The 25,175-nt window shown below is 42.1% G+C and overlaps 1 protein-coding gene and 1 non-coding gene across 2 annotated transcripts; one reads left to right on the top strand and one right to left on the bottom strand.

The window, feature by feature from the left end:
• Window positions 1-2,523: 2,523 nt before the first annotated feature.
• LOC124959798 (intelectin-2-like) lies at window positions 2,524-24,786 on the bottom strand. Its single transcript, XM_047518207.1, has 7 exons — window positions 24,714-24,786; window positions 23,276-23,383; window positions 21,303-21,550; window positions 20,815-20,973; window positions 20,308-20,428; window positions 18,220-18,323; window positions 2,524-2,676 (listed from the first exon to the last, which is right to left on the bottom strand). Exons 1-7 carry the CDS (start codon window positions 24,769-24,771, stop codon window positions 2,524-2,526), a joined length of 951 nt encoding a protein of 316 aa, XP_047374163.1. The 5' UTR covers window positions 24,772-24,786.
• Trnat-ugu (transfer RNA threonine (anticodon UGU)) lies at window positions 5,374-5,447 on the top strand. Its single transcript has one exon. It is a non-coding gene; the product is annotated as a tRNA-Thr (tRNA).
• Window positions 24,787-25,175: the final 389 nt, after the last annotated feature.

The following is a 25,175-nucleotide window of genomic DNA, read 5'->3' as shown; positions in this document are numbered from 1 at the left end:
GGAAAACTGCACACTTAAACATTGCTGGTGGAGTTGCAAATTGGTACAGCCACTCTGGAAAGCAGTGTGGAGAATCCTCAGAAAACTCAGAAAGGACCCACCTTTTGACCCAGTTATCCCACTCCTCAGTTTATACCCAAGGGACTTAAAGTTAGCATACTACAGTAATGCAGTCACTTCAATGTTTATAGCAGCTCGATTCACAATAGTTAGATTGTGGAAACAACCTAGATGCCCTTCAATTGACGAATGGATAAAGAAACTGTGGTAAATGTACACAGTAGAATACTACTCAGTCATTAAGAAGAACAAAATTATGGCATTTGCTGGTAAATGATGAAGTTGAAAAATATCATGTTAAGTGAAATAGGCCCAAAAAAACTAAAGGCCAAATGTTTTCTCTGATAAGTGCATGACAATATATAATGGGGGGCGTGGCGGGGTGAAGAGAAGAAGGAACTTTGGATGGTGTAGTGGAAAATGGGGTGGGAGGCAATTAGGGACAGAAAGATAGTAGAATGAAACAGTATTACCCTATTTATATGTATGATTACATGAATTGTGTGAGTCTACATTGTGTACAACCATAGAAATTAAAACCTGTACCCCATTTGGGTACAATGAATCAAAATGCAGTCTGTAAAAATAAAAAAGATTTTAATAAAAAAAGAAACTCTGGGGCTGGGGATATAGTTCAGCTGGTAGAGTGCTTGCCTCGCAAGTACAAGGCCCTGGGTTCAAATCCCCAGCACCACAAAAAAAAAAAAAGAAAGAAAGAAAAAAGAAAAAAAAAGAAACTCTGGTATATGCACACAATGGAATAGTATTCAGTCATAAATAAGAATAATATGATGGCATTTGCAGATAAATGGATGGAATTAGAGAATATCATGCTAAGTGAAATAAGCCAATCCCCAAAAACCAAAGGTCGAATGTTTTCCCTGATAAGTGGATGTATGAATCTTGGTTGTGATGTTGGCCTTAATTTTTCTGGACCTGCAAACCACAGTTCATCTGTCTTTGATTATGAAGGTTGGCTTGCTCTATACCAGATGAGCTTTGACAGTGCCAAATTATTCTACTCTATAAGATTGATTGATTTTTTTTTTTTTACGTTTACATAGGGTAATAATGTTTATTTTATTTTTCCCCTTCCCCCCACCCCTCCCACCCCTCTTTTCCCTCTACACAGTCCTTCTTTCCTTCATTCTTACCGCTCTCCTTAGCCTAACTCTAAACCTAACCCTAAACCTAATGCTAGCCCCTCCCACCCCCCAAGATTGATTGATTGATTGACTGATTGATTTAATGGTACTGGGGAATCAAACCCAGGATCTCACCCATTTCAGGTAAAATGCTCTACCATTGGGCCACATTCTCAGCCCCCCATTATATAGGATTTAAACAAACCCTCTAGTCCAGAGTTTCTCAACTGCAGAACTATGGACATTTCAGATCAGATCATTCTTTACTGTGAGAGGAGAATGCCCTTTGCAATATAAGATGTTTTGGGGGTTTGTTTGTTTGTTTTGGGGGATGTTGTCAGGTTTCTTAAGTTGCTTTTTTGTTTGTTTGTTTGTTACTGGAGATTGAACCCAGGGTTGATTTACCACTGAGCTACATCCCCAGTCCTTTTTATTTTCTTCTATTGTTTTGAAAGAGGGTCTCACTAAGTTGCTGAGGGGTTTGCTAAATTGCTGAGGCTGGCCTTGAATTTGAGATCCTTATACTTCAGCCTCCCAAGTTGGTGGGACTAGAGGCATGTACCACCATGCCCAGCTGTAGTATAAGTTATTTTGCAATATTCCCAACATTCACTAAATGCCAGTAGCACTCTTGCCAGGCTCCCTTAACACCCCTGCCTCCAACATTGCCAAATATCCCTGAGGAGTAGTCTGCCAGATAAAATATTGCGTAAGACATAGTTATACTGCAAACATTATTCATCATTTATCTGACATTCAAACTTAAGTTGACCCTCTATATCTTTCTAGTCACCCTACCTGATAGGCAAAAGCACCCTTTCCTATCCCACCTTCTTTGCTATTTGAGAACCAATGCCCTAGTCCATGGGGATAAATAGAAAAGGGATCATTCATAAAGAAGGGAAGTGTTGCTCAGTGCTGGAGCATGTGCTGAGTCCTGGTTTAATTCCCAGCACCTGCTCCCAAAATGTGGTGCTGGGGATGCATGAGCCAATCAGCCTTTTGAGCAAAGTGATGTAACAAATATGGTCCCTGCTCCCAAGCCAGGGCTGCTGTGGTCAGCACCCTGCCAGCACAGATGGTTCTCTGAGGTCTGACTGAAACATTTGGTCCCCGTTTCAACAAGCAACTCAAGATGGTATGCCAGAGTGGCCAACCACATCCAGGTATCAGCCAATTTGTAAAATGAATTCAAACAGACCTAGAGCCACCAATTGTTACCATTTATTATCCTCTTTTCTTTATTGGTATTTTAGTTTTTCTGTATCCAACGGCCTAGGGTTTGGAGATGGGTTTCCAGTCCCAAACCACAGAGCTCTCATCTGTAGAACAAGAGTACAGCTGCCTCAGTTATCTCCTCGCTGCTGCTGAAGTCAATGTGAGCTCCATATCCATTCCAGTCAAAGGAGGAGAAATCCCCACACTGCTTGGGACTTTCCTCTGGGAAGAATCCTCCTCCTCCTATGCAATGCTGGGGAAAAGGTAGAGACAGTGAGAGATCTGATTTGCTGATGACACCATTAAGCTCGTTGGTCCTCATGCTTCTTGACTTTGATCATATCCTTCTATAAACCCCTCTCCTCCAGTGGATTCTGAAATAATGCTCTTTCCTGACTTCCTTTCCTCCTTTTTTAGCATTCATCTTCAGAAACCTCTGCTGGCCTCTCTTCCTCTGCACATTCCCTAAATGCTATTGCCCAAGGCTCAATCTCTACCTCGTTTTTGCTGTATGATTCATCTTCTCCCTGAATGTAACTATTAGCAGAATCTGGACCACTTCCAGGTCTCCTACTCTGGCCCAGATATTTCTCATGCTTGAGGTCCCTATATCCAATTGCCACCTGGATGTTCCCAACTACATATCTCAAACACCACTGAGGGGGAAAAAATCTCTCCCTTGTTGTCCCTGAATTAGTTCCTCACTCTGCCATCCTGTCTTCTGCTCCCAACCCCAGTCCTGGGAATTGTTCCCAGGGTCTTCTGGGTGCTAGATAAGTGCTCTACCACTAAGTCATAACCCCTTGTCACCCTGTCTTAATTAATTGATAGTACATGTAATACAAAGCTGCTCCCCCACCTTTTCCATAGCAACAAACCTAACTTGTTAGTCTGAAAGCTGCTCTCCCCGCCCTTTCCAGTGCAGTCATTTTCCCCGCCTCCCAACTACTGTCAGTCTGTGAACATCCTAGCTAGCTATTGGTTCATCAGTCAGCTTGCAAGTATCCTTCTCCGTTATTGGTCCCCTGTTAGCCTGGCGGGATTCTTAAAGATAACTTCACTGCCATCTTTTCTCTCTTGCTTTTCTCTCCCCCTTACTCACTTTCTTTCTCCTCCTCACTTTCCTCTCTCTCTAGTGCGCGCCCTTTCTCTTTCCCTTTCTTTTCCTCTCATTTTCTCTCTTACCCTGCAGGGAGACACTCTGTTTGCTTAATAACTCCCTTATGTGATTTCCTGTGTCCAGCGTGGTTTTCGTGGGATTCCTTACATTGGTGCCATGACTCGAGATGGGTCCTTCCACTGCCTCTTAGGCAAGTGGAACCCCATCCGACGCCCCAGTGCCCCCGGACACGGCCCCACCTTCCATTCGCCCACTCAGCTTTTTGCATGCAACACCGGACTTCAGATTGGTGAATTCCCTTAGACAGGTCCCCACTCTAGACCACTTAAACACACCTCTGCTGACCTGAGAAGTGACCGTCAAGTGTTCAGGGCTCTCAAGGCGGCTGAGGGGTGGGGGTTCCCCAGTCACAACTTTTATAGTTACCACTGGTCCCTATAGTCAGTCTTATCTGCTGGGTGGATTCCTGATTTTATGGTGGAGATTCTCTCTCAGGGTTGAGGCTCATCTCGCGCTTGCACTCGCCCTTGCGCTCGCCCTCGCACTCGTACTCGAAAAACCTGATATCAGGTCCTCAACTCTTCTTGGCTTTTGCCTGGCCCCACATTGATGCTTGTGTGACGACACCATCTATGTGCTGCCTTCTCGTCTCCAGTCGACTACTCTGGCCTCAGGATGCCCTGGTCACAGACTCGGCTGTATCAGTCTCCACCATGGGATCTGGGTCCTCCATTCCAGCAGATTCAACCCTTCACATGACTCCCGGCTTATATTTGGCCACAGTACCCTTTAGATAATCAATCCAAAATGGCTGCATATGCCCTGGCCACAGACTCAGCTGTATCAGTCTCCACCATGGGACCTGGGTCCTCCAATCCAGCAGATTCAACCCTGGGAACTCTTCGCCTGACCCCTGGCTTAAAGCCATCAAAATTCGTTTGTGTAATGGCACACAGCTTCCGTGAGCAAGTGGGCAGATGGAAAGGAATTTCTTATCTTTAAGTCTCTTCCTTCTTGCTTCTTGGCTCTTCCTGCAAACTCAAAGGCCTCCTTCTTCTCCCCTTCTTAATCCCTCCTCCTCCTCCAACTTCAACTCAGCTGTTTCTGCTTCCATTCCCCAGCCCAGCCCACCTAGTCCTCCTGCCATGAGGTCCCACATATGCCAGTGTGGAGGGAATAACAAGCTCAACCATCAGTGGCATGTCCCAATAAGGAGTATGATATAGCAGCCCCATTCCCCACAAGTAGTGGGAGATAATGTTTCACAATTTTCTGCATCCAAACCTGAATTGATTACTAACCAGGAAAAAGAGTTAAAATGCACTAGGCATCAAGTTTCTGCTAGAACCCGTTAGCCCCTTTCAGATCTCAGTCAAGGCTTACATTGAAATGTAAATGGAGGAAGGCGCAGTGGGAGACTAGTCTCAAACCCAAGGGAAAAAAAAAGTGTCCATTTTAAATTTCTCCTGGGCTGCAACACAACACTTTATCTCTCCCTTTTCCTCTTCTCTCTGCCCTTCTCTTTCCCATTTTCTCATGCTATAATTAATGACCATTATCATTTTTCTTCTAGGACTCTTGTTTTTCTTAAATGCTATATTTTTGAGCTCACAATTTTGATCCTACATACCTAGGTTAATGATTTTTGATCAGTTCTTTTTATCCAACTCTAGGGTTATTTTTTTGAACATCTGTTACATTGCAATGGAGATAAACATTACAAGGCCTTTGTTTTTGTGTTAAATATAAGCGCACATAAAATTAAAATTTTAAGAATGGATCCAAATATTTTTAATTCACGTGATTTAAAAAGCTTCAATTTTAGGGGCTGGGGAGATAGCTCAGTTGGTAGAGTGCTTGCCTTGTAAGCACAAGGCCCTGGGTTCGATCCCCAGCACCCCCCAAAAAAAAATTAACTCACAAGTCTCTAGGTGGTCAAACTCATTAAATGTTGATGTTTATAAAATGTCTAGAGGACATATAATGGGGGGTGGGAGGGGTTAGTGTTAGGGTTAGGGTTAGGTTTAGGGTTAGGGATAAGGAGGGTGGTAAGAATGGAGGAAGGAAGGACTGTGTAGAGGGAAAAGAGGGGTGGGAGGGATGGGGGAAGGGAAAAAAAATAATGAATCAAACATCATTGCCCTATGTAAATTTATGATTACACAAATGGTATGCCTTGACTCCATGTACAAATAGAGAAACAACATGTATCCCATTTGTATACAATAAAAAAAAAAAAAAAAAAAAAAAACTTAGCCAAAGGTCAAAAAAAAAAAAAAAATATCTAACATCAATTTTTCTAGGACTTTTCTTCCACAGGAAAGAGACAACAAATACTGTTGGTATATCTTGGTTTTTTTACACTTGTCTGATATCTTGGTTTTTTTACAATAAGATGAGTGAATTAGAGTCAATATTAAATGTGTTCATATTTTCCAGGTATACAAGTCTTTAAAGCAGAAAATTTATCAAGCTGCTATTCTCCAAATTAACCTTGTCTGTACCTGTCATCAATAGGGTATATGTAAAATTTGTTACACTGAGAAGTTTAAATGTAAATGTATTTCTAAAAATTAGTGAGAACCTGATTTGTTTAAAGGTTAATATCGTGAAACATAAAAGCATTTTGCCACTTTGCCACACAAAAGGAAAGTTAAAAGCTCTCTCAGCCTTTCTTTGATTCATGTTTTAGATATAATGTTAAATTGTGTTAAACTTCTTAAAATGACATTTAAGAAAGAGTGTAATGTGCAGGAGCAAAAATGGGACAACAGTGACTGAGATTGGGGTCTCTGACTTCATGACTGTGGCATGCCTGGTGCCTGGGAGTGTTCCTGTGCAGGGGCACAAGATGCCTAACTGCTGTGGCAGTGCCCTCCCTGGGAAGGCTCTATACAGGAGTCCTATCAGCTCTGACATTGATCTCAGGCACACAGCTCTTGGGCAGGAAGGAATTCTTTTGCTAGATAACCAATGTTTCATCAGCTCCCTTCTCTGGTTCCTGCCCACCTTACAGTTACTTTGGACAGTGGACTTCCTTGAGAGCTACACAGAGCTCCTAACATTGCACTTTGCAGCTCTGAAAAAAAAAAAAAGTTACCTTAATGTCCTAGTCTCTGTAACTTTCCTGAAAACAGAGAATAATGCTTACATACATATATAAAGATTGCTGACATAATCATATATAAAGATGCTGACATAAAGATTGCTCTTTAGATCTGCATTTCCATCAGAGAACAGGGCTCCATCTGATCTCAGCTTAATCTTCAAAATCTGTGTTTATAAACATTTATTTTCTATTACTCCTTTGCCCCTCACTAAACTTGAGAATTTGGTCTTGCTGGTCATGGCAAAAGAGGAAAAAATTAGCTTTAGGAAAAGCCCCGCCTTCCCTGAGACTGAGCTCTGCCTCACAACTCTGCTGCATGTTAGAATGGCTCCAAAGTAAGCCAAACTTTAACTCATTTGAAGTTGTGTTCAAAAGTACTTGATACTTTATGACTGGTGAGACTGACTTGCTTGGTGGTTTAAGATCAAACTTAGAGATTGAGATTAAATACAGAGGTCAAGAAAAGTCCATATTTGGGTCTTGCCCTCAAAGTCAGCCTGAACCCAGGGAACAAGAGGACTTCTCTAAGGAGCTTTGCAACTCTGGGTGGGTCACACAACCTCCTGATCAAGGAGATTTATGAGGCCACTAGAGGATGAAAAGTCAATCAGTGCACCTGCTACAGAGGAGGGTCATGGAAAAAGGGAGACACCCCTAATGCTTCCAAGGGAAGCCACCTCATTGAGGAGACCCTGCCTAATGGATAGCACTAAAGCTAAGGCTCTCAAGTTTTCTATGAGTGACCCCTGTGGGAACTCAGCTGACTTTAACAGACAGGAACAGGTCACTTTGACCAGCTTGATCTTAAATACCTAGCAAAATAGTTAAAACCAAAATATAGCCATTCTTGGGCATTTAAAAGAAATAATACTTAAATGTAACTTAAGATGTACACTTGTGTTAGCCCACTAGAATAAAGACTAAAAGCTACAAAAGAGAGATTCTTAGGCATATGTGCCTGATAACTATCAAGAGAAACTGCCAAAGTCAGAAGTTTTAGTCAGTTAAAGGCCTACAGACACAGGTAGGCTTAATCTATGTTTGCTAGTATCTCTACTAAATGTTGTGTTTACATTCCTGACAACCTAGACAACGTTAAAGTTCCCAAATAAAGGCCTTGTCCTCTCCAGGCTTTGCTAGGCCTTGTTATGGGAACAATTCAGTTCTTCCACCCCCTGGTGAGGAATTATTGACTTCTGTCATCTTTATGATATTCATTGGCATGTTCCAGATTCTGCAACATTTATATTGTATCAATCTCATTTCAGTACTCATGTCTTTTTGTTTGTCTCTCATAGAAGCACCCATCCCCAGATGCCTTTACAACCTGCTCTTCCCCAACCAGACTTCTACCATGGACCCCTTGATTAACCCGATTTCTAAAAAGGAAACTCCAAACTGCTTGCCCCACACTGCCCCCTTCCAGCTCGAAGAAGCCAAAACAGTCATCACCCCCCTTTCCCTATAGCAGTAAAGGAGTTCCTAAAATTAGAGGGGTGAATGAAGCCAGAATTGGAGACAGGCAGTTAGTGAAGAAAAGGGGATCAGTGAAATCGAGGAAATGAAGTCCATGAAAGCCCTCTGCCTCTGGAAGTCTGGATGATGAACACTGCCCCTGGGAGAATGGACTTTTTACATCTCACATGCAAAACCAGCCCTAGTCACTTAGGCAGGAAGGAGAGATAAGGCAGGAAAGAACTGGAGAACAAAAGATTTTCTTATAAAAACAGAAATGGGGGAATGTAATACAAAGCTGCTCCCCCGCCCTTTCTGTTGCACCACAACCTAACTTGTCAGTCTGAAAGTTGCTCTCCCCGCCCTTTCTGGTGCAGCCATTTTCCCTGCCTCCCAACTACTGTCAGTCTGTGAATATCCTAGCTAGCTATTGGTTCATCAGTCAGCTTGCAAGTATCCTTCTCCGTTATTGGTCCCTGTTAGCCTGGCGGGATTCTTAAAGATAACTTCACTGCCATCTTTTCTCTCTTGCTTTTCTCTCCCCCTTACTCACTTTCTTTCTCCTCCTCACTTTCCTCTCTCTCTAGTGTGCGCCCTTTCTCTTTCCCTTTCTTTTCCTCTCATTTTCTCTCTTACCCTGCAGGGAGACACTCTGTTTGCTTAATAAACTCCCTTATGTGATTTCCCGTGTCCAGCATGGTTTTTGTGGGATTCCTTACAGTACACTTACTCAAAACCTTAGTTATTTTAGTGTTTTGTTTTGTCTTTTGATACCAGGGATTGAATCCAGGGGTTCTTAACCACTGAGCCATATCCCCAGTCCTTTTTATTTTTTGTTTTAAGACAGCATCCCACTAAGTTGCTTAGGGCCTCATGAATTGTTGAGGCTGGCCTCAAACTTGTGATCCTCTTGCTTCAGCCTCCTAAGTCACTGGGATTACAGGCATTTGCCACTGCACTTGGCGTTTTTTAGTTTTTTTCATTTCTCATCCCTGACAACCATTTGGTCATCAAGAACTGTTGCTTCCACCACCTATGTTCTCTGGAATCCATCCAGGCTCAGATAACCTTATCAAGTTACCCTGCCTCACAGTAGACTAGAGGAAGGGGATGTGCAGATCAGGGGATGAAATCCATCAAATTATGTTATTGCATGTACAAATATCTAACAACAAAGCCCACAATTAGGTACAATGATAATGCACTGTCATTCTTCTTTTTGCCCATTTTAGTTTCAAAAATGCAATTATTTTTCATAAAATGTGAAATTTATGTTAACATGTATAGGTTTACTATTGTCATTTTAGCAAAAATGAATAGTGTTATTCATTTAATAAAAATGAATTTATACTTTTTTAATTAAAGAATGCCCAGGCTCAGGTTCTTCATATTTCACATCTGGACCTTTGTGCCTGCTTAATGGTTTTCTTGCCCCTAACTTCCCTACCCCTGAATCCATGTTCATCATACAGCTACTCAGCATCTAAGGAAAACCAAAGCTGATCAAGTCACTCCTCTGTACAAAATTCTCTAGTGATTGCCATCACCCACATTAACTCCAAATCCCTGACATAACATAAAATTCCTCCTTGCTCTGATTTCCATGAGTGCTTCCAGCATCAGGCTTGCCTCCATTCCATGCTCCAAAGCTACACAACACCTTGCTGGCCTAGGCTCTCTCAAACACCAATGACATTGAGCACATTAGTCATTCATGTTAAAAATGCACTATGCTGCCCCTTGCTACTTGTTGAACTCTATACATCTTTTAAGATTTAGCGGGATTTTCAAGATGGTGGAATAGAGGGTGGCTGTATTTCATGTTGCTCCAGGACTCAGGATTCAAGAAGAGGAGATATTGAGAGACTTGGGACCAACTCAAAGCCACCGGGTGAGTTTCTCCCTTTGGGGAGGCCTCCCGGATGGGGCAGTAGTCCCGGAACGCAGGGAACTTTGTGAAGTAGAGTTGCCCAAAGAGACACCCCTCCCCCAGCTGGAGCAGTGAACTCGGACAACTGGGAGCATCATCGAGGAGGCCGCTCAGCACGATGCTTGGACTCAGAGCAACACACCAGGGCTCCGGGTGGCTGCCCAGAGGAGGAGGCGCGCGGTGAGTTGTTTGGACTCAGAGCGACCACTCCTGAACACCGGGGAGGGGGGGGGCTGCCCAGAGGAGGAAGAGGAGCACGGCAGGTTGGTTGGACTCAGAGTGACTGCATCAGGGCTACAGGCAGCTGTCAGGAGGAGGAGGTGTGCAGTGAGTTGCTTGGACTCCTAGCGACCACACCGGAACACTGGGTGGCTGCCCGAAGGAAGAGGCGTGCGGCGGGTCGCTGGGACTTGGAGAGACTGTATGGGGCTCCAGGTAGCTGCTCAGAGGAAGGGCCACATAGCCAGGCGATTAGGTACAGAGCAGGGTCCCAGGACCTAGGTGACTTCTTGCTGGAAGAGCCGCACAGAGACAAGTTGAGGGGCAGAGCGAAAGTTCCAGGACTGCGGGCAAATTCTCTGAGGAGGGGCAGCCTAAGGAGACTCGTCTGCGAAGGGTGAGACTCCCAGGCCCAAGAGGTAGGTCCGGACCCCTGCGAACGTTGCAGAGGAAGGCTGCCCAGCCCAGGCGGTAGTTGAGGATCGAGGGGAACCTCTAGGAGGGGAACTGACCAGCAAGACCTCCCCACCGGGTGAGTCTTCCCTGCCGGGTGAGGTTTTCCCACAAGGACAGTAAAACCAGAGACACAGGCACAAACAGACCTTGCCTCAGCCCATAGCCTAGTTCCCCTTTGGATGACCATTGGTCAACAAGTGGAGGCATCTCTGCACACTAGCAGGGAATATACCCCACCTGAAGGCCATCACCCCTAGAGAGGCAGCTTCCTTGTGGAGCACCGCATTATCAACTTCCTCCAAGACTTCAGGCTACTGAAGGCTAAGAGGGGATATACTAGAAGTCTTCAGGGACATTATAAGTCAATACAGGAAATCTGCAATATCTCAGTGGTCCACTGATACCTGAAAAATATGAGGGAAGAAAATGCCCCAAACAAATCTAGATGTCACATCAATAAAATCCAATGACAGCATGGCAGAAGAAATGACAGAAAGGGTGTTCAGAATGTACATAATTAAAATGATCAGGGAAGCAAACGATGAGATGAAAGAGCAAATGCAGGCATTGAATGATAGCACCAATCGACAGTTAAAAGAGCAAATACAGGAAGCAAAAGATCATTTCAATAAAGAGTTAGAGATATTGAAAAAAAAACAAACAGAAATCCTTGAAATGAAGGAAACAGTAAACCAAATTAAGAACTCCATAGAAAGCATAACCAAGAGGATAGAACACCTGGAAGACAGAACCTCAGATATTGAAGAAAAAATATTTAACCTTGAAAACAAAGTTGACCAAACAGAGAAGATGGTAAGAAATCATGAACAGAATCTACAAGAACTATGGGATATCATGAAAAAGCCAAATTTAAGAATTATTGGGATTGAGAAAGGCTTAGAGAAATAAACCAAAGGAATGAACAATCTATTCAATGAAATAATATCAGAAAATTTCCCAAATCTGAAGAATGAAATGGAAAGTCAAGTTCAAGAGGCTTATAGGACTCCAAATACACAAAATTACAACAGACCCACACCAAGGCACATTATTATGAAAATACCTAACATACAAAATAAAGACAGAATTTTAAAGGCTGTGAGAGAAAAGAACCAAATTACATTCAGGGGGAAACCAATACGGATATCAGCAGATTTTTCAATCCAGACCCTAAAAGTTAGAAGGGCCTGGAACAACATTTTTCAAGCCCTGAAATAAAATGGATGCCAACCAAGAATCTTACACTCAGCAAAACTTACCTTCAAATTTGACGATGAAATAAAATCCTTCCATGATAAACAAAAGCTAAAAGAACTTACAAAAAGAAAGCCAGCATTACAGAACATTCTCAGCAAAATATTCCAAGAGGAAGAGATGAAAAACAAAGAAGCAAATCAGCAAAGGGAGGAATTATCCTAAAGGAATTGTCAAATAATAAAATTTTAAAAAATGAGCCAAATGACCGGGAATACAAATCATATCTCAATAATAACCCTGAATGTTAATGACCTGAACTCATCAATCAAAAGACATAGACTGGCAGATTGGATTAAAAAGAAAGATCCAACAATATGTTGCCTGCAAGAGACTCACCTCATAGAAAGAGATACCCATAGACTAAAGGTGAAAGGATGGGGAAAAACATACCATGCACAGGGACTCAGCAAAAAAGCTGGGGTATCCATCCTCATTTCAGATAATGTGGACTTCAAGCCAAAGTTAGTCAGAAGGGATAAAGAAGGACATTTCATACTGCTTAAGGGAACCATAAATCAGCAAGATATAACAATCATAAACATCTATGCCCCAAACAGTGGCTCATCCATGTATGTCAAACAAATCCTTCTCAATTTCAGAAACCAAATAGACCATAACACAATAATACTAGGTGATTTTAACACGCCTCTCTCACCACTGGACAGATCTTCCAAACAAAAATTGAACAAAGAAACCATAGATCTCAATGACACAATCAATAATTTAGATATAACGGACATTTATAGAATATAGCATCCAAGCAAGAGCAAATACACTTTCTTCTCAGCAGCACATGGATCATTCTCTAAAATAGATCATATATTATGCCACAAAGCTAATGTTAGCAAATACAAGAAGATAGAGACACTACCTTGTATTCTATCAGATCATGATGGATTGAAATTAGAAATAAATGAAAGAGTAAAAAACAGAAACTATGCCAACACCTGGAGATTAAACAATATGCTATTATATGATGAATGGATAACAGAAGATATTAGGAAGGAAATTAAAAAATTCTTAGAGGTAAATGAGAACAAAGAAATGTCATATCAAAATCTCTGGGACACTATGAAAGCAGTACTTAGAGGAAAATTTATTTCATGGAGCGTATTCAATAAAAGAAGTAAAACTCAACAAATAAACGACCTAACACTACAGCTCAAAGCCCTAGAAAAAGAAGAACAGACCAACACCAAAAGTAGTAGAAGATAGGAAATAGTTAAACTCAGAGCTGAAATCAATGAAATTGAAACAAAAGAAACAATACAAAAAATTGGCAAAATAAATAGTTGGTTCTTTGAAAAAATAAACAAAATTGATAAACCCTTAGCCATACTAACAAAGAGAAGATGAGAGAAAACCCAAATCACTAAAATTCAGAATGAACAAGGAAATATCACAACAGACATGATTGAAATACAAAACATAATTAGAAGCTATTTTGAAAATCTATACTCCAACAAAATAGAAAATTTCGAAGACATCAACAAGTTTCTAGAGACATATGAATTGCCTAAACTGAACGAGGACGACATACACAATTTAAATAGACCAATTTCGGGCTGGGGAGATAGCTCAGTTGGTAGAATGCTTGCCTCGCAAGCACAAGGCCCTGAGTTCAATCCCCAGTACCGCAAAAAAAAAAATAATAATAAAATAAATAAATAGACCAATTTCAAGTAATGAAATAGAAGAAGTCATCAAAAGCCTACCAACAAAGAAAAGTCCAAGACCAGATGGGTTCTCAACCAAGTTCTACAAAACCTTTAAGGAAGAACTCATTCCAATACTCCTCAAAGTAATCCATGAAATAGAAGAGGAGGGAACACTCCCAAACTCATTCTATGAAGCCAATATCACCCTGATACCTAAACCAGACAGAGACACATCGAGGAAAGAAAATGTCAGACCAATATCCTTAATGAACATCGATGCAAAAATTCTCAACAAAATTTTAACAAATCGCATACAAAAACATATTAAAATGATAGTGCACCACAATCAAGTGGGTTTCATCCCAGGGATGCAAGGTTGGTTCAACATCAGGAAATCAATAAATGTAATTCACCATATCAATAGACTTAAAGTCAAGAATCACATGATTATTTCAATAGATGCAGAAAAAGCATTTGATAAAATACAGCACCCCTTCATGCTCAAAACACTAGAAAAAATAGGGATAGTGGGAAAATTCCTTAACATTGTAAAGGCCATCTATGCTAAGCCCATGGCTAATATCATTCTAAATGTTGAAAAACTGAAAGCATTCCCCCTAAAAACTGGAACAAGGCAGGGATGCCCTCTTTCACCATTCCTATTCAATATCGTCCTTGAAACTCTAGCCAGAGCAATTAGACAGACCAAAGAAATTAAAGGGATACGAATAGGAAAAGAAGAACTCAAACTATCCCTATTTGCTGATGATATGATTATATACTTAGAGGAACCAGGAAATTCCACCAGAAAACTTTTAGAACTCATAAGTGAATTCAGTAAAGTAGCGGGATATAAGATCAATGCACATAAATCTAATGCATTTTTATACATAAAGTGATGAATCTTTGGAAAGAATAATTAGGAAAACTACCCCATTCACAATAGCATCGAAAAAAATAAAATACTTGGGAATCAATCTCACAAAAGAGGTGAAAGACCTCTACAATGAGAACTACAGAACACTAAAGAAAGAAATTCAAGAAAACCTTAGAAGATGGAAAGATCTCTCATATTCTTGGATAGGCAGAATTAATATTGTCAAAATGGCCATACTACCAAAAGTGCTATACACATTCAATGCAATTCCAATTAAAATCCCAATGACATACCTTACAGAAATAGAGCAAGCAATTATGAAATTCATCTGGAAGAATAAGAAACCCAGAATAGCTAAAGCAATCCTTAGCAGAAAGAGTGAAGCAGGGGGTATCGCAATACCAGATCTTCAACTCTACTACAAGCAATAGTAACAAAAACGGCATGGTATTGGTACCAAAATAGACAGGTAGATCAATGGTACAGAATAGAGGACATGGACACAAACACAAATAAATACAATTTTCTCATACTAGACAAAGATGCCAAAAATATGCAATGGAGAAAAGATAGTCTCTTCAACAAATGGTGCTGGGAAAACTGGAAATTCATATGCAACAGAATGAAACTAAACCCATGTCTCTCACCGTGCACGAAACTAAACTCAAAATGGATTAAGGACCTCGGAATCAGACCAGAGACCCTGCAGATTATAGAAGAAAAAGTAGGTCCAGATCTTCAACATGTTGGCTTAGACCAGACTTCCTCAACCGGACTCCCATAGCACAAGAAATAAAAGCAAGAATCAATAACTGGGATAGATTCAAACTAAAAAGCTTTCTCTCAGCAAAGGAAACTATCAGCAATGCGAAGAAAGAGCCTACAGAGTGGGAGAACATCTTTGCCAATCATACTTCAGATAGAGCACTAATTTACAGAATCTATAAAGAACTCAAAAAACTCTACACCAAGAATACAAATAACCCAATCAACAAATGGGTTAAGGAAATGAACAGACACTTCACAGAAGAAGATCTACAAGCAATCAACAAATATATGAAAAAATGTTCAACATCTCTAGCAATAAGAGAAATGCAAATCAAAACCACCCTAAGATTCCATCTCACCCCAATTAGAATGGTGATTATCAAAAATACAAGCAACAACAGGTGTTGGCGAGGATGTGGGGAGAAAGGTACACTCATATATTGCTGGTGGGGTTGCAAATTAGTGCAGCCACTCTGGAAAGCAGTGTGGAGATTCCTTAGAAAACTTGGAATGGAACCACCATTTGAGCCAGCTATCCCACTCCTTGGCCTATACCCAAAGGACTTAAAATCAGCATACTACAGAGATACAGCCACATCAATGTTCATAGCTGCTCAATTCACAATAGCCAGATTGTGGAACCAACCTAGATGCCCTTCAATTGATGAATGGATAAAGAAACTGTGGTATATATTTATATATATATATATATATATATATATATATATATATATATACACACCACAACTGTGTTGAGGTCATAAAGCTATTGCAAAGATAACATTAATATTGGAAAGATTTTAATATTAGCATCTATAATACTACTCTTTTTTTTTTTTCAGTTTGGTAGGAGAGTGTACCATAGCTTGGTGACAGGAGGCTGTTTTTGCGAGAGGTCTTGTAGCTCAGGGGTAGGGAAAGATTGTCATCAAGAACAAGAGCACTCACTTGGGCTCCTCTTCCCTTCCCAAGTGACAGTCTATATATATATAAATATATACCACAGTGTATATATATATATATATATATATATATATATACATATACTATATATATATATATATATACATACACATACAATGCAATATTACTCAGCCATGAAGAATGATAAAATTATGGCATTTGCAGGCAAATGGATGAAATTGGAGAATATCATGCTAAGTGAGATGAGCCAATCTCCAAAAACCAAAGGACGAATGATCTCGCCGATAAGTGGATGATGACACATAATGGGGGGTGGGAGGGGTTAGTATTAGGGTTAGAGTTAGGGTTAGGGAGGGGGGCAAGAATGGAGGAAGGAAGGACTGTATAGAGAGAAAAGAGGGGTGGGAGGGGTGGGGGGAAGGGAAAAATAACAGAATGAATCAAACAACATTACCCTATGTAAATTTATGATTACACAAATGGTATGCCTTTACTCCATGTACAGAGAAACAACATGTATCCCATTTGTTTACAATAAAAAAAAACACTTAAAAAAAAAAGATTTAGCACAATTCTTCCTTAGAGAATCAACTATGTGTATAGTTAGAAACTCCTCTAATATGTTCCCAGAGACCCTTGTTCCTATTTCTCTTACACCAATGAGATTGCAATTATGCATTTACATCTCTCTTCCACTCAAGCTAAGCTCCTTAGCTCTATCATCTGTACTACTCTATCACTTATCATTTAGTATTTTTAAGAATCAATGCATGAAGGTATGCAGATAGCAATGCAAATATGCACTAATCAACAGTTTAAGGAGCCATGGAAGCCAGTGTAGGAAATGGTTGTCAAGGAAAAGAGCAGAAAGACGCATACCCTGCTGCACATTCAGGGCTCCCACCCCATTATTCTCTGAATCATAATCTGGGGATTCCTGCATGCAAGTGCAGCTGCTTCATCTTGGCTGGAAAATGGACCAATTAATGTTTAGAGGGGGAACTAAACATGGAACTGCGACTTCAGACTGTCACTTGGGAAGGGAAGAGGAGCCCAAGTGAGTGCTCTTGTTCTTGATGACAATCTCTCCCTACCCCTGAGCTACAGGACCTCTCGCAAAAACAGCCTCCTGTCACCAAGCTATGGTACACTCTCCTACCAAACTGAAAAAAAAAAAAGAGTAGTATTATAGATGCTAATATTAAAATCTTTCCAATATTAATGTTATCTTTGCAATAGCTTTATGACCTCAACACAGGAAGTACTTATTAAAGAAAACACAAGCTGAGTGGGTACAGTGGCACATGCCTATAATTCCAGTGATTCAGGAGGCTGAGACATGAGGATGGCAAGTTCAAGGTCAGCCTCAGCAATTTAGTAAGACCCAGTCTCAAAATAAAAAATAAAAAGGTGATGAAGCTCAGTGGTAGAGTGCCCCCAGGATTCAATCCCCAGTAAGAAGAAAAAGAAAAGAAAGAAAGAAAGAAAAAAGAAAAGAAAGGAAGGAAGGAAGAAAAAAATACTAACCATAAACTGAAATATTGGTAAAATGGACCCCATTCAAATTCTGTTCATATGACACCATCAAGAGAGAAATGAGATATGTGGAAGCTAAAGAGAATAAAGGGGGAAAGTGGGGCATTTCATGAAAATAGAAGGGAGCCCAGTAGAGTCAAGCAAGAGGACTGGGAAAGGAGGAGGGGAAGGAAAGACAGATAAGTACAAAATGAAAGTGATCCAATTATGTCACATGCATGTGTGTGTATGTAACAAGATCAACTATTGTGCATAATACATCCATAAAAATGGAAAAAGAGGGCTGGGGATATAGCTCGGTTGGTAGAGTGCTTGCCTTGCAAGCATAAGGCCCTGGGTTCGATCCCCAGTACCACAAAAAAAAAAAAAAAAAAAAAAAAAGGAAAAAGAGAGTAAAGAGAATAAGGGGAGAAGAGAACAAATCAGATACCCAATGACACATCCCACACAGGCGCGGGTGCAGGCTGTGGTCTCCCCATAAACTCACGTGCTCGGTGTTGCAGCCAGTAACTCTCACCCCAGCACACAGAGCGTTGGCTGCTCTCTCATTATTAAACACTCTGAACTGGACAAATCCCACAACAAATTCCTCTGAAAAAGAAGACACGAACAAAAGCCAAGCATTAAAAGGAGTGACTAGACCAGGGCACCAGCACCCATGCCTGTAATCCCAGCAGCTCAGGAGATTGAGAAAGGAGGATCAATAGTTTGAGGCCAGCCTCAGCAACTTAGTGAGGTCCTACCCAACTTAGTGAGATCCTGCCTTAGAATAAAATTTTTAAAAAGTACTAGGAATGTAGTTCAGTGGTACAGTTCCTCTGGGTTCAATCCCTAGCACCAAAAAAAAAAAAAAAAAAAAAAAAAAAAATGATGGCTAGAGCCAGACCCAGACCTAGTGGCACACACCTGTAATCCCAGTGACCCAGGAGGGTGAGGATAAGGATCACAAATTCAAGACCAACTTCAGCAATTTAGTGAGACTGAGGCTGTAGCTCAGTGATAAAGCACTCCTGGGTTCAATTCCCAGTACCAAATAATAATAACTAGAAACAGCTTCTTTTTGATCCAAAGATTCCATAAGTCAAAATTTAGGCTACGTCAGACATTCAGTTCCCACACCCTTGTGGCCAGCGGTTAGTGTATCCCAGCCCTGAACTCAACCTTGAAGGAACCTCTGTCATCTGGGGTAAGAGGCTGGAACTCACAGAAGACTTGTTCTCCTAAAGACTGTGGGAGAAGTTAGACTGCGCAGAAAGCTCACTAGGCCCACCACAGTGGTGCAACCTGAAATCCCAGTAACTTAGGAGGCTGAGGCAGGAGGATCACAAGTTCTAAGCCAACCTCAGCAACTTAGTGAGACCCTGTCTCAAAATAAAACAATAAAAAGGGCTGGGGATGTAGCTCAGTGGTAGAGTCCCCTTTGGCTCAATCTCTAATACCACCAAATAAAAAGAAAGAAGAAAGATCAATATAGATGAGCAGGGATAAGCAATTGTCAGATGCAGCCATCTGTTGCTGTTTACACAGGCCTCAGCCAGTTACCATGGGTTGTTTTCCCAGCATCACCTGCTGTCCTGCTTTCATTCAAATATCAAAGGAAATAGTAGGGGTTCAGGTGCAGCTCAGTGGTAGAGCACTTGACTAGCATGTGTGAGGCACTGGATTCCATTCTCAGCACCAAACACAAATAAAATAAAGGTCCACTGACAAATATTTTTTTAAAAAATTTTTAAAGGAAAACTGTAAAGGCTTTTGATTTTCTGATCCAAGATTTAATTTCTGTGGCTTTATTTTACTGAAAAAAATGTCATTTTTAAAAAAACTAAAAGTCACCCTTCATATCAAAAATACATCTTCTCTGAATGTAGTGGCACACACCTATAATCCCTGCAGCTCTGAGGCTGAGGCAGGAGGATCACCAGTTCAAATCCAGCCTCAGCAACTCAGCGAGGCACTAAGCAACTCATCAAGACCCTGTCTCTAAATAAAATATTAAAAAGGGCTGGGGATGTGACTCAGTGGTTAAGTGCCCCTGGGTTCAATTCCTGCAATCAAAATAAATACATAAATAAAAATAAATCTTCCTCACCACTTTGCTAGTTCTTTCCTGAAAAAATTAGTCTTCAGATTTTCTTATTTTAAGAGGCTGCATAGGGACATGGCAGTTAGATAGACTGGGTTTTTGCCCTGTAAAATGGAGAAAATTATAATCCTAACTTCGTAGTTTTCTCATGATGTAATGACACAAAATCGTGTCAATTTCTTTTTCTTTTTCTTTTTTCTTTTTTCTTTTTTTTTTTTTTTTTTTTTGGTGGTGGTACTGGGGAATGAATACCACTGAGCTACATCCCCAAAACATGTTGTTGTTGTTGTTTTTCTGTTGAGACAGGGTCTCACTAAGTTACTGAGGTTGACCTCAAACTTGCAATCCTCCTGCCTCAAGAATTCAGAGTAGCTAGGATTTCAGGTGTGCACTTCTGAGCTTGGCTAGCAATTCTTTATTACTGTTATTTGGCCCCTTTCCCCAAGAGTTCAAGAAAGGACGTCTGATTGGACTTTGAGAGCAAACACTCACTTCGACCAGTAGGTGAGTAGTAAGATGCGGTTTTCTGAGCATCACCAAAGTCATAGACCACAGGTATTGCCGGGCCATTGTCAGTCCAACATTTCCCTAATCCATATTTCACTGGGTATGTCTACAGGAACACAAAAAAAAATTTGTATGGACAGTAGATATGCTGTCATTGGACAGGAGAGGGATCCCTTCAAGTCAGTTGTCATTATTCAGAAACCAGTTTGAATAATAATGACTCCTTCTTCTCCATAGCTACACCTCCACAATAGTCCCAAGACCTCTGTGTCTCTTCCTCCTTCTTCCCACTCTTCCTCCTCTAGGCTTCTTCCCTGGCCTGGTTCAGAGTTTCTGAGATATACATGATATCGCTGTGAACTCATTAAAATATCAATGCAAACAATAGTGACTTTGATTTTCCCACAACTTAATCATAACATGGCTTCAAGAAGCAGATTTGTCCCCCAATCCCAAACACTTAAGTGTTCCCCAGCCAGCAGCCCTGTGTACCTGGTAGAGGCCAAACAGATTATGTCCAAAATGCTGGAAGAAGCCAGTTGTGGTGCGGTACCTCAGCAGAGAGCCGTTCCGCCAATTCTGCATGGGGCTGTTGTTGGGCACATGCCAGATGCCCAGGTGCTGGGCCTGGATGTCATAGTATCCAGGGTTCTGGAAAAGCAACCAACACTGAGACTGACCAGCCCAGCAGGTCCCACAGGGGCAAAAAACACATGGGCTTCCTCAGCTGAGCTGACAGCTCTGGGCTCCAGGTGGACAGATGGCCAGCCATGCTCACACACCCCTTCCATGGGGGCTGATCACGGCCCCCAACACCACCCCAAAACCTAATGACCTTGTGGGAAGGAAACTGGGATGCAAGATGTGTAAGTATGTCTCTCTTCTGCTCCAGCCCTATGTCCACAGCCCACCTCCCAACACTCTCTCCTGCTGTGGCCCAGCCACACTCAGGTCCTCACTATTTCCCAAGTGGCACTCACCTTATAGTCATCGCTGGTGGCCGCCTCTGCAGACCCAAAGGTGTTGTAATTGGCCCAGTTGCCATCCCCCTCCGGGTAGTCTGCTCTGTTGCCCTGCTGACTGGACCACCGATCACCCACTGTGCACTTCCCACGCATGTTGTTCTCGTGCACACTGGCCACCAGGGTCCAGCCGCCACCCGCGGAGGTCATGTCACAGAAGGTCTGGTAGACAGCACCATTCTTGGCCCGGAGAAAATACAGGCCATCTGTAGAGAGAACCAGTCAGAGCCTTCCTGTGTGTGAGCTCATGGTCCATCACAGCCCTGTGACCAGAATGGCCCTGGGAAGTTAAAAGTGTATTCTGAACGTTCTCACACATGTTCACTTTATCTCCATGGGTACAATAATAATCCTCCATGGGTATCTTGTGTTTCTTCCCATCCATAAGCAGAGGCATTGACCACCTTTGTTCTGTATTGTTTTCTCAAAGAATTTATAAACCAAATAGAGAAAGATGGTTCCTCACTTTATATAGTGCCTCCCTCTGGCCAGGAGAGGCCAGAAATTATCATGCATGTCCCATCTGAGATCAGAAATAGGCCCCTGATCTTCTGAGAGCAAATGGCTCCTACCCTTTATGTAAGATTCAGATTCCCTGAGCTCAGAGTGTGCCTCTTTTCCACAACCTGCAGGAGGCTGGTTCCTCTGCAAGCACCTTGCACATTTCCCCATTGGCCACATAGTCAGGGCTTAAGTTCAGCTCACCTAGCTCTTATCAGAAAGCCCATGATTCCCCACAAACCATGAGAACGTGGGAAGTTTGTGAGGAGCTGCTACCAGTCATTTCTCACCCTCCTCCCTATCTTCCATGGAAGCTGTTATCATGACAGGTCATGACAGGTCTCATTGCCTCCCAGATTGCCTCATCCTACCCCCACCCCTTATGGTTCAGTCATAGCCTATGAGATTGCTTAGCTGCAACACAGATTGTCTTCTCAGCAACACTACCCACATCACATCATCAACCAGCCCCTTTTCCTTGCCCACAGGACAAGGAATCAGAAAAGTTGACATCTTTGTTGATCTTGATTTTGCTGTTTCTGTAAGAAAATACCTGACTCCACAAAGAGCTTGTTCTTTCTTTCTTTGGCCTCAAACTTGTGATTCTCCCACCTCAGCCTCCCAAGTCACTGGAGTTATAGGCATGTGCCACCACAACTGGTTTGTTTCTTTACTAGTCAAATTTGTCAGCCTGCTTGACAAACCCACTACATGTAGAGATGTCACCTGACCCAGCACAAGAAAACACTGATACTCTGGCTTCTGCTTTGCTACAATAAGGAAATTCTATGTCTCTGCCTCTGGAATCCCACAAGTTGTGGCAGCATCCATGAACCTGTGGCATACTAACTGGATAGTTTACAAGTAGAGGATGATCTTAGCTCATCACAATTCTTGCCGCCACCCTAAGCATCACTGGCAAAGCTGCCTGTTCCCTGTGTTCAGATTATGTGTCTGCATGGAACACAAACACCTCAAAATTCCCACCTGAGTCCAGCTACAGTGGTACACACCTATAATCCCAGCTACTCCAGAGGCTGAGGCAGGAGGATCACAAGTTTAAGGCTAGCTTGGGCAATTTAGTGACACACTGTCTCAAAATAAAAAATTAAAAGAGCTGGAGATACAGTTCAGTGGTAAGAGTGCCCCTGGATTCAATTCCCAGTACTGCAAAAACACAAAGACAGAGAGGGAGGGAGGGAGGGAGGGAGGGAGGGAGGGAGGGAGGAAGGAAGGAAGGAAGGAAGGAAGGAAGGAAGGAAGGAAGGAAGGAAGGAAGGAAGGAGAAAAAAAGTAAGTCCCACTGGACACCTCTTTTGGGTGAAAACTGGAGCCAGAACAGACTCTATTCCTCTTGATTTCCATGATTAGGCTGTGTATCACTAAAAAGTGGTTTCAAAGAGAGAATGCTGCATTGGTTCATTACTTACCTCTTGCTCTCTGGCAAGTTTCTCTGATTTCCTTGCAGCTTCTAGGCAAGGAAGAAAAGAAAGAGGCACAGGCTTTGCCCTCCCAGGACATCTCAGGAGAATGGGTCACTGTTAAAGAACATGAGAAAAATTCTCATTAACAGATCTGGTACCACTGAGACCATCTTTCCTGCACATTAACTTCGAACCCCAACCCACTGCATCAGCTCATCTCTATGTTCTGAAGTTCCAAGAAGTCAGGGACTCTCTTTGCTAAGATTATCTGACCCAAAAGCTACTACAGGCTGAAGAGTCATGATCTAGTCAACCGATTTTACTTAAATCCCTACTGTGTGAACTACCTGGACACTGGGCATTCAAAGACAATTTGACACACTCCTTCAAGAGATTGCATCCTAGAGGGAGGAAGGACACAGAGAGGGACCCAGCTGAAATTGGGTAAGAAGAGGCCCACCTGTGGGCACAGGAAATCTCAACTTGCTGAGAAAGTGACCAGAAGTAATTCAGAGCAGGTTGATTCTGATAGAACAAATAAGAACTGGCTATGAGACTGGAAGGAAAAGGGAGAGGACACTCCAGAAAGCATAAAAAATAGCATGAAGGGATGACCAAGCATAGACCAATCTGCTGAAAAATCGCAGGTCAGTGGCATACTGTGGCTGGAACACATGATGTAATGGGGTGGAGGGGAGTTCAAAACTAAAGCTGATTCTAGCAGAGACCAGTGGGGAAAGGACCTTGTTTATTGCTCTAAAAGCATAGAAATTAAGTCAAGCATGGTGGCTCACACCTACAATCCCAGCAACTCGGGAGCCTGAGGCAGGAAAATCATAAATTTGAGGGCAGCCTCAGAAACTTATGAGACTCTGTCTCAAAATGAAAAACTACAAAAATGGCTTGAGATATAGCTCATTGGTAAAGCATCCCTGAGTTCAATCCCTAGTACAAAAAAGGAAAACAAGTGCCATTAATAAACTCTTCTTACTCATGAACAGCAAATGAAATAGTGTATGAAAATGTGCCTTTTAACTTGATGATGGAATGAATTGAAATAAATAATATAATCCTGTAACACTGGAAAATATCACTATTATGTCTATCATGAGAAATGCAATGGTAAGGATGGAAATTAGAGGAAGATTCCTGACTGCTCTGGCTACCAGTTCCCTCTACAGATCCCAAGGCCAAGACACAGGAGCCAGAGAGGATGGGGGAGGACAGTTTCTGCCTCACCCCTGATTTCCTTCCAGCCAGACCCAGGAGGGGCCAGAAATCTGCCCCAAGTCCACATCTCCAGCTGGCAGTCAAGTGTGTGTTCTGTGCATCTCCACAACTCCTCTTCTGGCCCAGGACTTCAGAATCCAGCCCAGTTCTACTCCTCTGATGCGAGGCACCCCAGAGGGGAAGCAGAGAACTGTTGCTCCTTGGAGTGATTTACCTGCACTGCATCTTTTGGTGGCCACAGAGAGAAACAAAAGGAAGCAGAGTCTGGTCATTGTCCTGAAACCAGAAACAAGATACGCAGGATCACTGACTGGACCACCTTTTGTCTTCCTCCCATTCTTCCTCCCTGACTTCGCTGAGTCAGGAAATCTCCAGTGGAAAGTGATCAGCAATCTGGAACTCCTGAAATAGCCTGCATCCCTATTGAACCCTGTAAATACCCAACGGGCCATGGGCTCCTTTCCCTGAAACTCTCACTCCCTGAGACTGAGACCAGACCTGAGCTGGTATCATCACCCTCCCCACCATCACCATGTATGGATCTTGTCTCACACTCAGAAACATCGTCCTAGTCAGGTATGGCAGCATGTGCCTGTAATGCCAGTGACCTGGGAGGCTGAGGCAGGAGGATTGCAAGTTTGAGCCAGCCACAGCAACTTACCAAGAGCTTGTCTCA

Source organism: Sciurus carolinensis, chromosome 1, assembly GCF_902686445.1.
Source record: "Sciurus carolinensis chromosome 1, mSciCar1.2, whole genome shotgun sequence".
Classification (NCBI taxonomy): Eukaryota; Metazoa; Chordata; class Mammalia; order Rodentia; family Sciuridae; genus Sciurus; species Sciurus carolinensis.
The sequence above is the reverse complement of the archived record's forward strand: the minus strand, read 5'-3'. Positions and strand labels throughout refer to the sequence as shown.

Coding starts and splice junctions, on each gene's coding strand:
- LOC124959798 (XM_047518207.1), bottom strand. CDS start 24,771: ATGACCAGACTCTGCTTCCTTTTGTTTCTCTCTGTGGCCACCAAAAGA. Junction 20,974..21,302: donor CCACCAGCGATGACTATAAG/GTGAGTGCCACT, acceptor TTGCTTTTCCAG/AACCCTGGATACTATGACAT. Junction 2,677..18,219: donor CTGGCTGCAACACCGAGCAC/GTGAGTTTATGG, acceptor CCTTTTCCCCAG/CATTGCATAGGAGGAGGAGG.